Raw genomic sequence first — 16,754 nt, forward strand, 5'->3', positions numbered from 1 at the left:
TTGAATTATGAGATTAATGAATAATAATGATGATAAATTTTATTTTTATTTTATATATATGTATTTGAATTTCAATTAAAAAAAAATAAAAAATCAAGTAATATACTAAATAATACTATTTTCATGTTTTTAATTTTATATTGATAAAATTTAAATATAAAAATCAAAAGCAAAGAAAACATTTATTAAATTTTTTTTTTTTTTTTGTTTGAAAAATCTATATTTATGTTAACTATTAAATAAATAAAAAATTTTAATGATTTATAAAAATAAAAAATATAAATATATAATTTTTATAAGAAATTTAAAGTACTTAAAATTTTTATATTTCTTTATTTTATTCTTTTTTTTTATTTCAAAAAAAAGAACATAAAAAAATGAAAAATAATATAATTTATAATAGAAGAAAAAATTAATAGTTTATTACATAAAAAATGAAAAAAGTGTTTATCTTAATATTTTATTTTTAAATATAAAAAAAAAGTATTCCTCTTTAAATTATAAAAATTTTTACAAATTCAATGAATTTTTAACATAATATTTAAAATAAGATGAAATATTTTTTGTATTAAATATCTTTTTGCTCATTTGATATAAATAATATAGCTTAATATAATTGTTTAAAAAAAAAATTGGTATTTATAATAATATTCGAAGGATAATAATAGAAAATTTTAAGGATTATCTTCTATATTACCAAAAAAATAATTTAACAAAATAGTAGTACGTTAAACCAAAAAGTTCATTATCATTTAATAATGAATAATTTTAAAATTAAAAAAGGTAGAAATTTATTAACAGCACAATAATTCTAAATACAATTTGCTTTCTTTAATTTTTTAACTACAAAAAATATATGAAGAATAACGTTAATTTTTTTTTTTTTTATTTAATATTACTATTCAGAAATATGTGAAATATTAAAAAATGAATAAATAGTTATAATCTACATATAATTTTCTTTTATAGTAATACATTACTTTTAATTATATGAATATATGATTGATAATTTGGAATTTATAAAACTTTACTAATCAATTATATTGACATTTTATATTTAAAAGAATAAAACAATTTAAAAATATATATATATATATATATATATATATATATATATATATTTTGTTTTATATTTCAAAACTTTATTTAATTTATAATTTAAAGAAATAAGATTTTTTCTTTTAGATAGCTCAATATACAATAAATGATTTTTCTTAATTTTATATTTCAATTTTTTCTAAATTTATAGCACAATGTAGTGATTCTCTATAAAAAAAAAAAAAAATGAGAAATATTAAGTTACATAAGCATATTTTCTGTTATTATTTTTACTCTATAATTTATCTTCTTTTATAATTCCCTTTGTAAAAACATACATAATCATAACATTTCACTACGAAATATAAAAGGAAATGTTTTTCTATAATATAATTTATATAAAAAGAGAATTTTATAACTACGGAAAACTAAGTAGACTAGTGTTTTACTAAACATTAAAACTCTTTCCTTAAAAATGTTTATTTTTTTTTTTTTTTTTTTGGTTATCGTTAAGACTAATACAGAACATATGCCACTTTAAAAAAAAAAAAAAGGAAAAAATATGAAAAGATTTTAATAAATTATATTTTTTAAAATTTAATCATATGCAGCCACATAAAAATAAAAAAAAATAAAATCTCTCATAATTATAATACATTTTTTTTTTTTAAATATTTTTTATTATAAAGGCGAATATTCTCACATTTCGTATATATATATACAGGTATACACATAATATATATATAATTTACTAAAAATAAGAAAATATTTATTTTTTATTTCATAAAAATAAAAAAAAAGAAAAGAATGTATTATTAAACAAAACAAATATAAAAATATATGTGTCTATATATATAAATAGATATTTTATCTTTAATATTTATAATAATATCTAATGTTATTAATAAAAAAGAAAAAAGGAATAAATTTTTTTATAAACCTAAAAACACATTAGTAAAAAAAAAAAATCAGAGTTCCTATTTTGCTACACCTTATTTATTCCTAATATTATAGCATACATATACTTTTTTTTTTTTATAAATCATTATTATATATTCCTTTATATTTTATTTATTACTCTACCAACGGTTATTAAATTTATAATTTTTATTAATAAACATCATATACTTTTATTTTATCTTGAATAACTTAAAAATAGAAAAAACAGAAAATTCCTTATTCATATTATTTTTGTTTTTTAATAGGTCTTTTAGTAACAGTTTTCTTAATTATTTTTTTTGTTGGTCTTTCTTTTTTTGTCTCTGCACCCTTTACTTTTTTGCTAATTCTAAATATAAAAAAAAATAAAATTTAAGTGGATGTTGTGTTTATATACAAGAGTACTAATTAAAATATGCATTTATTCAAATATAAGAATACTCTATATATATAAATGTATGTTTTATTTTGACTATAAAAAAAAAAAAAGTATATAAAGTAAATATATTTAATCTCTTGTATAAAAAGATACTAATTTTTAAATTTCCATTTAAAAAATATAAAGATATTATATTTATATCAATTATATTGAGTGCCTCATAGTAACATAAAATAAAAAAAAAAATTATTTATCATGAGAGGACTTTACATATTAAGTGAACCAAAAAATAATAATATTCAATAATACAACTCAAAGATTATATCAAAAAAAAAAAAAAAAATAAATAAAAAAGGATATGTTTTTAATTTAGTTATAAATATTTTTTCATAGTGATATAATAGAAGAAATGTTCTGAAAAAATAATGCACAGACAATACACAAGCTCGTATTAATTTTTATACAAATGTAAAATGAAAATTTTAAAAGAAATAAAAAATAAAAATAGCAATATTCATAAATATGGGATCATACAGTTTTTTGGATTTTAGCTTTTCTTTAGTCGGATGAGCTGTTTTGATTTTTGCTGCTTTTAATTTTGTTAATTTTCCTGTGTTTTTATTTGGTTTTTTTTTAAGAGGTACCTTTACGTCTCTTTTTTTTGCAACCATTTTCAATAAATATATATTTTGAAATTATTAAAAAATAAAATTCAAATTAGGATAAAAAAAAATTTTGTCTAAGAAAGAAATGCTATGTGATAAAATGTTTATTATAAAAATTTATTAAATACAATCATTTAAAAGCTGTTTAGTTATATATATTATTACAAAATTAGGAAAAAAAAAAAATGAAATAAAATAAAACAAAAAATAGAAAAAGTAAAAGGAAAAATAAAAAGAAAAGAAAAAATATTTTTGTTAATTGTCTATTTTAAAAATGAGTAATATTTTTTATTTTTAAAGTACTAATATATTTTTCTTTTTTTTTTATTTCATTTTATTTTATTCCATTTAAAAATTTTTTTTTTCTCATTTTTTTAATAATTTCCTAATAATAAAAGTATATGCACTAATAGTTGCAATGTATAATTTCTTATAGAATTTCATATTTCCTTTAAATGATTCAATAACTTCTTGCAAAAAATTAAAATATATAGTAATTATAAGCCTTAAGAGAATTTTTTAACTTTTCGATGATAATTATGCATAATGGGTGCTACTTTTTTTTTTTTTTTTTTATAAATTCTTATTTTTTTACAGAAAAATAAATGGTATTTATATTTTTAGGTATATTCAATTGTGTTTTGAGAATAAAGAATCATTAAACCGTTTATATACCATTACTTTCATACCATTTTTTTTTTTTTTTTACTATTAAATATAGCAATTATTATTATCATTTTGTATTTTTTTTTTTAAATTTTTGCACAGTGTTATTTATGTATTGGAGCATAAATATCAACACCAAATTTTTATTTCCTCTATTATATTACACAGAAAATGTAATAAAATTACAAAAAAATAAAGTTACACTTTTTTTATTGAAATAATTAAAATGTGGTAATATAAAAATGTCGATTAAAAAAATTTATTTCATTAAAAAAAAAAAATTAAAAATATAATGCTGAAAAAAAAAATAATATAATAATTTTATTTAAAGTTTTAAAATAACGGAACAAATATATACAACTAAAATACAATTAAGAAATTTTTGTATCACAAAATAATAAAATTTTCTTCTTTTATATTAAAAACATCATAATCAGAATGTTAATATTTTTACCACTATTTTTGATTACATGATGCTAAAAGAATTATAAATATTAAAGAAAGTGTCATTTTTGAATATTCCTAGTAATCATTAATTATTTTTATTTATTATTTTAGCATTTTTTCTTCATAAATCATTTTTAAAATGATATAATTAAAATTTAATTCTTTTTTTTTTTTTTTTCTTAGTTTGTAAAAGTATTAAGATGTTCTTTAAAAATTAAAAATTTAATTTTAAAATACTTTTTACTTTAAAAAGATATTATTTTTTATAAAAAATATAAATGTGTAAAAGACATAAAAAGGTATATATCTAAAAGAACAAAAATAAGTATTAAACTATAAATTATAATCAAAAGAAGGAAGAAAAAATAAAGATTACATATATCACATTTTTCAAAAAATTTCAACAAATAATAATTCTTTAAACCAAATATGTGTAAGAAAAAAAAAAAAATCTAAAAAGGAATAAAGAATTGAAATTTAGAAAATAGGAAAAATAATAAGAAAAAATAAAGAAAAAGGAAATTATTGTAAAGCGATGCTAATAAAAAAAAAAAAAAAAAAGAAAAATTAATTGAAATGATGAAAAACCAAACACAAATTGAAAAGAAAAATAATACTTAGTTAAAAAAGCTTTAATAACGTTGGGAATTTAATATTTAATTAAACTTAATTTTTCCTAATACTAAATCAATTTCATTTTCTGATGTTCTTTCTATGAAATTTTCTATCTGTTATAAAAAAAATATTTGGAAAAATAATTAAATTCATAACATATAAAATTAAACAAAATTGCTTACTTTTTTTATTGTGTCCATGGAAAGGTTTAATTTACTTCGCAATTTTTTTATTGGATATATACTAAGAAAAAAAAAAAAAATTAAAAAAATTATAATAATATATAATATATTGTAATTTATATTAATATTTAAATCTAACTTGTCTAATACTACTAAAGCGACCCTAGATGTGCATTTTATCTCAGCGCTTCCTCCTGCAGTACACTAAAATAAAGATTATTTTTATAATTATAAATGTGGTTCATTTTATCTTGAAAAAGAAGAAATAAGAAATTCTAAGTAAATATATACTTTTTTATCTTTTTTTTCTCTATGAAATATGTACTCAAAACAATATTAATGCATGCAAATATATATATATACAAAGTAAAACTTTATTAATTTATTAACCTCTAAAATGGCTTCTATTAATTTATTTATTTCCTTAAATTTAATAATATTTTGGTCAAATTTAATAATCACAGCAATTAGGCATCTCAAGCATATTAAATTGTATGTTTTCTGTTTTCTAAAAAGAAATTTAATAATATAATATGTAAATGTAGATAATATTGAAAATTATATTAATTAATTTTAATTAATATATTGTCATAATTATTTTGTATATATATAATAATTTTTATTTTTGTAATTTTTTCTTACGATGTAATTAATTTAATAAAATAGAGAATCAATTTACTCTCACTACATGAATTACAAATAGATAATAGTGTATTATTAGCAGCGCTACTTAAAAAATCAACTGATGTTTGATGTGCTTTTTTTAAGCATGGTAAAATAATATCATCTAAAGTACTATCCGTTTTTTTTTTCCCAATATAATAAAATTCAGATAAACATAATAATGCATTCTTTGACACACTTGATCGTGGACTATTTAATAATTCTACAATTGATCTAACAATTTTTCTCAATTCTTTTACTTGGTTTTCAAAAAATAATTTATTGTAAAATTTTAAAATTTTTCTTAAATTAGTTAAAATTTCTATTTGTTTCGTCCACTCTTGATCTTTAGGAGGCTCTACTAATTCTGTTACCATTTCGCTGATATTATCAATATTGATTTCAAATTGAAAATCTGTTAATTCTTCAAATGTAATGTATGTTATTGTTTTATCGTTCTTTATTTTAGAGCTAACATTTAAATTTTTTCTAATTGTATTCACATTTTTATTTGGAGTACTATTACAAGATTTCGTATTTTGTACCCTATCATAATTGTTCTTATCTTGTAATTTTATATTAGATACATTTTTATTTTTGTTTAAGGTTTTTGCATTTTTGTCATATTCTACATTTTTATTAGGATCAACAATCTTTTCATGTGATTTATTTCTTTTATTAGGAATATTTATATTTAAAATTGACTCATTTTTTTCTATAATTTTTATTTCATTTTTATTATTATTCATAGTTGTATCATCAATATCATTATGAACGACGGAAAAACCCATATGTGTATTATTTAATCTATGATTATTTTTTTTGATATATTGATCATTATTAGAATGAATATAATTATTTTCTTCTATTATATTATTCTTTTCATAATTTTTTCTCTTGTAAATCATACAATTTTGATCCATTGTATAACTATTTTTTGAAATTTCATATAACATATTTTTATGCAAATTGTCATATACATTGCTCTCATTGTTATCATCGTAATCGTTTGTATCATCTATTTTTTTTTTATCAATTAAATTTTGACTTTTCTTCTCTATTACGTAACTTTCATATGCATTATCACTACATTTAAGATGGTTGTTTCTAATAGCTGAATTGTCTACAGAGTTGTGAATTAATATTTTATGTTTTTCCTTATTTTTCTTGTTTGAATCATTATGAAATGTGTCTTCATCTAATTTATATGCTTTATTCTTACTACTACAGTCATTTTTTGTATTTTCATTGTCATATCCCTTACTTTTAGAATTTATCCTTTTAATTTTAACATCATAAGATAACATATTATGATAATTACTGTTATCATTCTTCTGTATTTTGGATAAATCTTTTATTCCACGATTATTCATGAAATTACTATTTTTCATAGTATCTTGAATATCAATATTTTTTAAATTGATAACTTTTTGATTATTTAACCTAGAGTCTTCTGTTCCATTTGATAACAATTCATTGTAATTTCTCCTAGGAATTATTCGTAAATCACGCCTATGCATCTCTACTTCATTAGAATTATTACATTCTTTGATATTTTCTTTTATAGAAATATTTATATTTGAATCTTCATTTTTAACTCTAATTTTTTCTTCATGTTTTGATACCTTTTTACATCCCTCTTTTTCAACATCATTTTTAATTTGTATTACTTTTTGCGGTTTAGGGCAAGATGGATTACTTTTTTTTAGTAAAGTCAACTGATACCTTTGCTGTAAATATTTATATGAATATAAATATATACAATTTATATAAATTTATCTAGATAAATATTTGTGTATATTAAAATTAATATATGCAAACTTTAAAAAAAAAAAAACTAATTGAAATATTGAAATTAAATAAATAAAAATTGAATTAGGAAAAGTGATGAAATAATAGAAAAAATGAAATATATTAATACAATCTTACCAATTCATTTAAAGGAGATTCTAAACTATATTCACTTTGATCATTAGAATGCTCATAACTTTTAATATACTTCGATTCATTAGTTTTTCTTTCGTGTGTATTACCATCATTTAAAAAATTTAATCCTATGGCACTAGTACGAGTTGAACCTAATTCAACATTTACAAATAAATTTTCTTTATGTGTATGCTGTATATTTTTTTTTTCATTATTTAGATAGAGTAATTCTTGAACTATTGAATAATCATCTTGTTCATCAATCGATTTTCTTTTATAATTTCTTGCGTCTGAAAAAGAAAATACTCAATAATATATAAACAAAGTAAATACTTAAAGTATCATAAAATTTAGTCATATTTCCACAATAAAATTAGATGTCTCTCTTTTTTTTTTTTTTTAACATAGTTATTATTTTCTCAATTATTCAATTTTTTTTTATCTTAAAATGTATTTTCTATACACAAATTATGCATACCATCTATGAATGCGTTTGCTTTATCTCTATATTTATTTTCTCCTATAGTAGGCATTTTTATTTCTATTTTTTTACATAAATATAAAATTTATAACTATATTTAAAAATAGTGAAACAAAGAAAAAAAGAAAAAAAGAAAAATAAAAAAAAAAAAAATAAATAAAAAAAGAAACTTTAATATTTAAAATATTCAATAAATTGTTAAAATGATATTAAAATTAAAAAAAATATTTTTTCTTATCTGGCTATATTCAAAAATTTGCACACATTATGTGTTTTATTGATTCTTAATATGGAAATGCTAAAGAACATTCTTTAATAAAAATACTAAAAAAAAAGTTCCTTTATTTTTCTTAATAATTATTTAAAAAATGAAGATGACTTTCAAAAATTATCAGTGAAGGTAATTAAAAAAATAATATTATTTAAAATTAAAAAAATGGATTTCTTAAGTGCACGAAAGTAAGAAATTAGTGAATAAAAAATAACAGATATTATTATTTATTTTTAATTTGAAACATTTTTACGAAATTTAAATTATACATTTACGTTTGCATTATTTGTGAATATTTTTTTTTATTATTATTGATTCAATATAGTTTAAAAAAAAAAAAAAAAAATATTTTGACATAGCACTTAAATTCCATTTTAACTTTTTCGTTAAAACATTAAAAATAAAAAGAATATAAAAAATTGAGCAAATGCTATTTGTTGTTGAAAAGGATAAATAATGGATTAAGAGAAATATTATTTGCAGGTATAGAAATACAATTATATTTAAAAATAATTTATTTCTCTAATTACTCGTAAAGTGCGTATCCATTAAATATTTTAATAATTTGCCAATATTCTTAATGCGTAAAATAGTGATCCTAAATGTTCCATTTTCAAGAGAAAAATAATATATAAATAAAAAAAATACATCTTTCATTATTCACACTTATTTGAAGAATACAAAATTAAAGTTTTATTATTGTTTGGAAACTTCTTAATAAAAATAAAAAGTGCATTTAAAGTATTAGAAGGGAATATATCAATATTTACTATTTTCCAGCTTATAAGATTGAAAGGTTGTTAATGCTCTTAATTATACGTCATTTTTTTTTTCTTCATCTATCGAATATAAAGTTGTATTCTATCAGCTAAAATAGCTATCATGAAAAATATAAAATAAATTTAAAAATTATAATGTTGACCTTATAATAAATCATAATATATAAATAAAAATGTTACTTAACAGTTATAATAAAAACTTTATCAAATTAAAAACTGAAAAAGCTTGAATTTTTTACAGGGTTATGGATCCAAATAATAGAGTTTATATGTGTGTAATACAATGTAAAAAATAAAAATGCAATAAGAAAAGCTTTTCTATTAATAAAATGAATTATTACTATTGTGAATTAGCTAGACACATATATATTCAGTTTTTTTAACCCATGTGAATTATCTTTAACATTAATTTTGATATAAGTTAATAATAGTATAACATGCAAACAAAAAGCTTTTTTTTTTATTTTATTATAAACAAGGTGATATCATGCAATATAAATTCATAATAATTAAGTTATTTTTCCATTGTTTCTCATATTAATATGCATATTCTAAAATAATCCTTTAAGTAGCTAGCTATAATAAATTGGTTTGAGAACATTGAGAATTAATAAGCCTAACTATGTGCGTAATTTTATAAAAATTATTCATGTAAAAGCTAAAAAAATAAGTGAAAGTATATTCAACTTAATTATTAAATAGTTTGAAAAAAAAAAAAAAAAAATTTACATGCTAGCTCAAAAGTGGGATTATTTTATTCTTAGTGTCCTACTTTTTTTTTTTTTTTAAATTTAAAATGTCTTTTTTTTTTTTTATTTATATATCCTAAAAAATTTATAATCAATATTCTTTTAATTTACTTTTTTTCATTAATCTTTTATAACTATTCAAGTGCTTTATGAAAAAAAATTTTTCTTGGTTAAATATCTTTTTTTCATTTTGATGGATCTTATTTTTTACATACACACCCATAATTTATAATACACTTTTAAAATTTTTAGTTTAAAATTTTGTTTTTATTTTTTTCTTATATTTATTTTTTTTATTTTTTTTTCGTGATAATTTTAAAAAAATGAAAACATTTATGTATTATTTTGGCCTTTTGCTTACATTGGCTCTTCATTTAAGAGCTATACAGCTTCATTCTATGAGCTACATGCCCAGCACTTACATTGAAAGTAATTCATATAATATATATAAAACATATCGATAACATATATATTTATTAATGTACTATAAATATCAGCATAAGCAAAGATAAACTTTATTTTCTTAGATTTATAATTGAAATATAAAATTTTCAGAAAAAAATAATTTTTTTTTTTTCTCTATTTTTAGTTGGTGATAAGATTTCAAGTAGAGTTGGGGAATTATGGGATAACCAATTTGAATCATTTTTAGACTTGGTATCTAAAAAAATTGTTGATAAATTAGGAAATAATATATCAAACGATAAAATTTCAAATAACATGATGATCCTTCTTCAAGTAAAAAAATGAAATATAACATTTTATCTTATATCTTGTTTTTTGTTACATATCATATATTTATTTTATTGAATACTTTTATTTTTTTTTTTTTCAGAATGACGCCGAAATTTTTGATCCACATCACTATAAAGATCATAACATAGCGCTCATTCAAACCATATTTTTTAGGAAATTAAAAGAGAAATTCAATAATAGTAAATTTGGAAAAAAAGTAAAGGAATTAGGAGCAAGGGCAAAAAAAAAAATAGTGGATCTTTATCATAAACATAAGGGTAAGTTGCAGCATTTCTTTAAAATTTTAATGAGAAGCTTAGTTTTACCAATAGCTATCCAATACATAAGAAGAAATATAAAAAAATGGAGGGAAAAAACACTAGAAGCAACTGAGAAACTTGATCCAGATTCTAAAAAAATAGCAACTCCAATAATCGATAGATTATATACAACATTTGGAAATAAAGTTGATCAATATGCTGAAGAAAACAGTATAAACTTTGAAGATGAAATGCAAGCTCTTGATGAATTAGCAAAAGATAAAAAAGAGATTGACATTCTTGAAAAAGAAGAAAAAGCTATATTAAAAGATTAATTTAAAGAATACAAAAAAAAATGTTGTTAAAATTTCTCTTTGCCATATAATTTTACTGCAAAGTGATGAGTTACTATTACATTATTTAAAGAAAGATATTTATTTTTTTCAGTTATTTTTTTAGTATTTTCTTATTTCCATCATGCTTATACATATATTTCTTTTTTTAATTTTAATCATATTTTTTTGGAAGAAACAATAAAAGAATTATAATTTTGTAGATCATTATAATTAATATATATAATTTTTCTCAATGTGGCATTTTATATAGTTTTTATAATTCATCAGACATGAGAATTAAGATACAATATGTTTTTTATTTATCAGAATTTAATTAATAATTATAATTTGTTATTTTATATCTTATTTTTTACTTTATTTCTTTGATTCTTATTTTATTAAATTTGATTTTATTTGATTCTATTATCTTTATATAATGGAAAATTAAATAACGTTTTAACACAATAATAATGATTGAATTTAAGAAATTTCAGCTTAGCATTATGTATATACAATTTAATAGTTGGAATATATAAATCCATAAAATATAATTAGCTAATTACACAAATAATATAAAAAATATTTTTATTTTTTTTTTTATTTTTAGATATTAAGTAAAAGGAAAAATAAATAACATAAAGTATTATAAGACTTTAAATAAAAATCTTTTATAAATCATAACTTTTTATTATCCTTTTACTATTTATGTAAATAAATTATTATTTTTTTTATTTTTATTTTTCCCTTTTTTAAGAAATTAAAAAATATCAAATAAGGTATTCCTTTATAAAAGATAACATGCATTTAACATAAAAATAATTATAACCATTGAGATAAAAGAAAAAAAAAAAAAAAATATAAAATTTAATAGTTTAAATATCTAAATATTAAAGTTATCTTCATTTTATTTTCATTTCTTTAAAAAAAGAAGTTACTATTTTTTTACAATTTTTTAACAATAAAAAAATTTTATTTCAAAAATGGCAGAAAATAGCTCTCAAAATGAAGTATCTAAAATAGAGAAATTACGTAAAAATATATTTTTTATCTTTATAAATATAACATGATTATATAAACACAATTTTTTATTATCAAATTTATTATTTGTAAATATTATAGCTACAGTAGTACATATGATTATGTGTTCGAAGTATATTTCCTTTTATATAATTTTCTTTTTTTTTATTTTACAGAAAGAAGTTTGACAATGAGTTTGTATTTTATTGGTATTTCCACTCTATCCTGGTTTATTTGTACTACTAAAAGAAGAAAAGAATGGTAATTAAATCAGAATAAGTATTTTATTTTTTTTTTCATTTCTTTAGAAAGGTATTATTTATTTATATTTTTTTTTTTTCATTTTTCAAAACTGTTTAATAGGGCGGACATTATGCTTGATTATGTTCATCATAAAAGATGTTCTTTTTTATCTAATTCATGGGGAAAGTTTCAAAAAAGACTAAAATCATAACAATTTAGTTTAAAATAAAATTATTAACAATATAATATTAAGTATACGATAAATGCAAATTTTATATAATTGAAAAAATGTCTTTTATCCTTCATAAATGAATTTAAAAAAAAAAAAAAAATACTTCGTTTTATACTATTTAAAATTTTCTAGAATTTTAAAAATTTATTTATGTATATTCTTAATAAGTAAAAGACTTTTCATTAAAAAGAATATTAATTATTTATAAATATAGATAAAGATATATTTGAACAAGTTTTAGGAATAATTTTAAATAATTTTATTTTGAAATAACAATTATATATTAGTACAAAGCTACAGTTTTAAAATTTATATAACGAAAACTTCAGGAACGAGCTAGCAAGTTTGTAGAAATTGAAATATATAAAGATGTTCAAAATGAAATGATAGAAATTAAATAATTTATCAATAATATATTATATTATTAAAATAAATATTATAAGGTAAATAATTTTAATACTATTATATGAAAAATTAGATTAAGAATAAAATTATAATTATATAAATAATTAAAAGAATAAATTTGTATATATTACATTAGAAAAACAAATATATGCACATTTTTTAATTACATTTGATACTTTTATTTACGTGTAAATAAATTTTTATAATTTATATATATATATATATATATATATATATATATATATATATTTATTTATTTATTCTTTTTTCTTGAATACGTAGCCTTCACACTTATTCCATTTAAAATTTTACAATTTATTTATATTTTTAATAAAAGAGTGTAAAAAATTATTTATGTATATGCATTTATATGTTAAAGAAAAAAAAGTTTTTTCTCTTTTTCTTCAATTTTTTTTTTTTTTTAGTAATAAATTTTGCAATAGTAAAATTTTAATGTAGTATTTTTTTTTTTTTTTAAATATATCAAAATATTTTTTCATATATTTAAAATAAAAAACATACTAAAATTTTTTAAATTAATTTTTTTTTTTAAAAAAAAAAATGTAACTATATAGAAAAAAATGTTTTTTTTTAAAGTTAATAAAAATGGAATGTTCCAATATTGGTCAAATAAAATATTTTTATGTAATCTTAAAACAAATAAAAAAGTAAGCATTGATAAATTAATAAAAAATAAAAAAATTAAAAGTCATGAACTATATAGAATAGAAGATATAGAAATATTATTACAAGAGAAACACCATGATATTATTCAAGAATATCCTACTGTTAAAAATGTGCAAAAAATACTAGACGTAAATAGCCTTCCCGTTTTTAAAAAAGATGAAAATTCAAAGAATCTTTTAAATAAAATAGTTCTTCATTTTGGAGGTATATGCGTGTACATTATATTAATATGTACTATATAAATATTCATTAAATTATGATACATTCATTTAATTATTTTTAATTTATTATAATTATTCTTGTTTTATTATAAATTTTTAATTTTAAAATAATTATTTGTAGTGACATAAATATACATATGTATTTATTTATTTGTTTTTTTTTTAATTCCTTTCAAGATTTATCATATTTAAAAGGGGATGTAATCATAAATGGTACAAATAAAGTTTTCGAACTAATGAAAGAAGGTAATGGATATGACTGTTCAAGTAATTTTTTAAAAACATGTGGGAAAGCTTTATTTGAAGATATGAAAAAAATTAGGGAAAATAACAAAGGAAAAGAAATGATAATAACAAAAGGGTATAATAGTGCATATAAATCCATTATACATGTAGTTGAACCATATTATAATGAAACAATAAAATTAAAAAAAATTTATGAAGATATATTATTACTAGCAAAAAAAAATAACTTCAAAACTATTATTTTCCCTCTGCTTGGTAGTGGTATAAGTTTGTTTAAAAAACATGACGTTGTTATATGTTGTTTAGAAGGAATTTATGAATTTTTAAAAATAAAAGATAATTTTAATTCTATTGATAAAATAGTTTTATGCACTATAACGGATTCTTATTGGATGTTGTTAAAAGATTCCATACCTCTTTACTTAGATATAAATATAAAATAAATATTTATAAGTCTAAAAAAAATTTTGTAAAAAATTACCTTTTTTTTTTTTTAATTATATATGAGTTAAGATTTTTGGTCACACATAAATTTATTGATTTTATTTTTTTAAACTAAAATTTTTTATTGACTTTATATTTTTAACTTTACATTTTTTTTATAATTACATTTCAAATTTTTATTTTTATTTTAAATTTCTTTTATATTATAATTTTTTTTTTTTCCTTTCCTTTGTTAATGAGTTTAATTTTTTAATAAGTAAAAAATTGGGAGGATCCTTTATGGATAATAAAAAAAAAATAATGTAAAAATAGGAAAATATTATATATACATTTTTTTTTTAATATTAATTTTGTTTTTATACTTCTAATAAGACTTTGACATTTTTATTGCTTTAAAAAATTATTATATAAACTTATTCCATGAAAATGATATATTTATATACCTTTCTAATTGAATAATTATCTCTATTTCTTATTTTTATTTTTAAATATTTTTTTTTTTAGGAGCTTAAATTATATGAGCACTAAGATATATTATGAATCTATAGGATATGGATTTTTTTTAGATATTTTTTTTTTGAAAATTTCATGAGCTTCATCCCATACATTTTTAAAAGAAGTACTATTATTATTTTTATTAATTGAAATTCTAGTAGGTAAATTAGAAATATTTATTTTTTCTTCATCTTTAAATAAACTTCCCCACCATACATATGAATTCTCTATTTCATTTTTTTTTTTCAAAGAAATATATAAAAATGTTTCCTCTTTTTCAACTATATTCTCTTCAAAATCAAACTTAATAGTTTGATTATTTATCTTATTTGATAAATAAAAAAGTTTATGCCAATTAATTTTCATATTCTTTATTTCCCATAACTGGGTATCTTCATTCGTGTTAATTTTAAATGAAAAATATTTATTGATTAAAATATCATAATTATTTAAATCATTTTTGTTTTTACTCTCACTATTTAATGTATTACAATTTTTTCTTTTTCTAACAACCAGTTTATCTTCATAAATTTCTACAATTAAATATTTCGCTTTACTATGTAATGGCAAAGTTATATAACCACTAACATAATGAATTGACTGGTTCCATATGCATTTAAATGGAATAACACCTCCGTTAATAATCATATTTTTCAAAATATCTTTATTTTTGTCATTAATATTTTCATTTTTTGAGCTTTCCAAATTTTTATCATTAGTTTTTTCACCTTCTAAGCTTTTTAAATTTTTATTTGTTTTTTCTTCAGTACTTTTTTTTAAAATTGTTAATCCGTCTGGTCCTATTACTACTTTGTCATTATTATTTAGAGTTGTTATTTGAGGTTTTCTACTTCTATTTTCTTCATCTGATGAGCTTACTTCTAATTTTTCAAATTTTGAATAATTTATTAAACTACTCATCGTAATAACATATTTTTATGCTTTAATTTTATTATATCTATGTTTTTCCTATATATAATTTTTACATTTTAAAAAAAAAAATATTCTAACTGTTGCTATTTGACGAAATATTCAGTTATATTTCAAATTTTCAAAGAAATTTTCCCTTGTTTATATAAATTAACAAATAGGAATATGTTTTCTTCTTTTATATATTTTTCTTTTTATTTTGAATTATTTAAGAAAAAATAAATATATTAATTTTAAATAAAAATATGTATATATTTTTTTTTTACTTTTTTTTTTCTTTTTTTTTTTCCATATTTTTTTTTTAAAAATAAATTGTACCTTTATGGCATTAATTGTAAAATTCATAATAATTTTAATCTTAAAAAAAAAAAAAAATTGTGCATATCTTTTTATAATTAAAAATAAAAACAAAAAAAGAGTGGAAAAGCTTATTTTTATAAAAAAAAAATTTAATACTCTAAAATTAATATATATATAAAAAAATGTAGTTTAATTAAAATTTATAATTCTTTTAAGCAACAGTTTATTTTAAAACATTTGTTAATGCTATTTTCCTCTTTTTTTATATATTTTATAAAATTTTCCTTTTATATTTTTTCTTTTATTAATTTCACATAAAATTTTGTTAAAATATAAGAGTTTACTAAATAATGATTATATAAAATAATTATGAAGATCTCAGAAAAAACAGATAAAAAGAATTT

At 17.5% G+C, this 16,754-nt stretch overlaps 6 protein-coding genes across 6 annotated transcripts; 3 read left to right on the forward strand and 3 right to left on the reverse strand.

Annotated features, from left to right (window-relative positions):
* Window positions 1–2,223: 2,223 nt before the first annotated feature.
* Window positions 2,224–3,027, reverse strand: PRELSG_1231800 (conserved Plasmodium protein, unknown function; the record flags this gene model as incomplete). Its single annotated transcript, XM_028678113.1, has 2 exons — window positions 2,224–2,326; window positions 2,891–3,027. The coding sequence occupies 2 exons, from the start codon at window positions 3,025–3,027 to the stop codon at window positions 2,224–2,226; spliced, it is 240 nt and encodes a 79-aa protein (XP_028534434.1).
* Window positions 3,028–4,790: 1,763 nt separating this feature from the next.
* Window positions 4,791–8,053, reverse strand: PRELSG_1231900 (conserved Plasmodium protein, unknown function; the record flags this gene model as incomplete). Its single annotated transcript, XM_028678114.1, has 7 exons — window positions 4,791–4,862; window positions 4,932–4,992; window positions 5,071–5,135; window positions 5,322–5,439; window positions 5,574–7,324; window positions 7,524–7,810; window positions 7,999–8,053. 7 exons carry the CDS (start codon window positions 8,051–8,053, stop codon window positions 4,791–4,793), a joined length of 2,409 nt encoding a protein of 802 aa, XP_028534435.1.
* A 2,070-nt stretch (window positions 8,054–10,123) lies between these two features.
* GEST (gamete egress and sporozoite traversal protein, putative) lies at window positions 10,124–11,130 on the forward strand (the record flags this gene model as incomplete). Its single annotated transcript, XM_028678115.1, has 3 exons — window positions 10,124–10,229; window positions 10,390–10,538; window positions 10,636–11,130. The coding sequence occupies 3 exons, from the start codon at window positions 10,124–10,126 to the stop codon at window positions 11,128–11,130; spliced, it is 750 nt and encodes a 249-aa protein (XP_028534436.1).
* Window positions 11,131–12,110: 980 nt separating this feature from the next.
* On the forward strand, window positions 12,111–12,601 carry PRELSG_1232100 (conserved Plasmodium protein, unknown function; the record flags this gene model as incomplete). The annotated part of the gene is made up of 3 exons (XM_028678116.1): window positions 12,111–12,159; window positions 12,324–12,408; window positions 12,511–12,601. The coding sequence occupies 3 exons, from the start codon at window positions 12,111–12,113 to the stop codon at window positions 12,599–12,601; spliced, it is 225 nt and encodes a 74-aa protein (XP_028534437.1).
* Window positions 12,602–13,608: 1,007 nt separating this feature from the next.
* PRELSG_1232200 (Appr-1-p processing domain protein, putative) lies at window positions 13,609–14,624 on the forward strand (the record flags this gene model as incomplete). The annotated part of the gene is made up of 2 exons (XM_028678117.1): window positions 13,609–13,918; window positions 14,131–14,624. The coding sequence occupies 2 exons, from the start codon at window positions 13,609–13,611 to the stop codon at window positions 14,622–14,624; spliced, it is 804 nt and encodes a 267-aa protein (XP_028534438.1).
* Window positions 14,625–15,159: 535 nt separating this feature from the next.
* Window positions 15,160–16,041, reverse strand: PRELSG_1232300 (conserved Plasmodium protein, unknown function; the record flags this gene model as incomplete). Its single annotated transcript, XM_028678118.1, has 1 exon — window positions 15,160–16,041. The coding sequence occupies one exon, from the start codon at window positions 16,039–16,041 to the stop codon at window positions 15,160–15,162; it is 882 nt and encodes a 293-aa protein (XP_028534439.1).
* Between the last annotated feature and the right edge of the window lie 713 nt (window positions 16,042–16,754).

Source organism: Plasmodium relictum (genome assembly GCF_900005765.1).
Source record: "Plasmodium relictum strain SGS1 genome assembly, chromosome: 12".
NCBI lineage: Eukaryota > Apicomplexa > Aconoidasida > Haemosporida > Plasmodiidae > Plasmodium > Plasmodium relictum.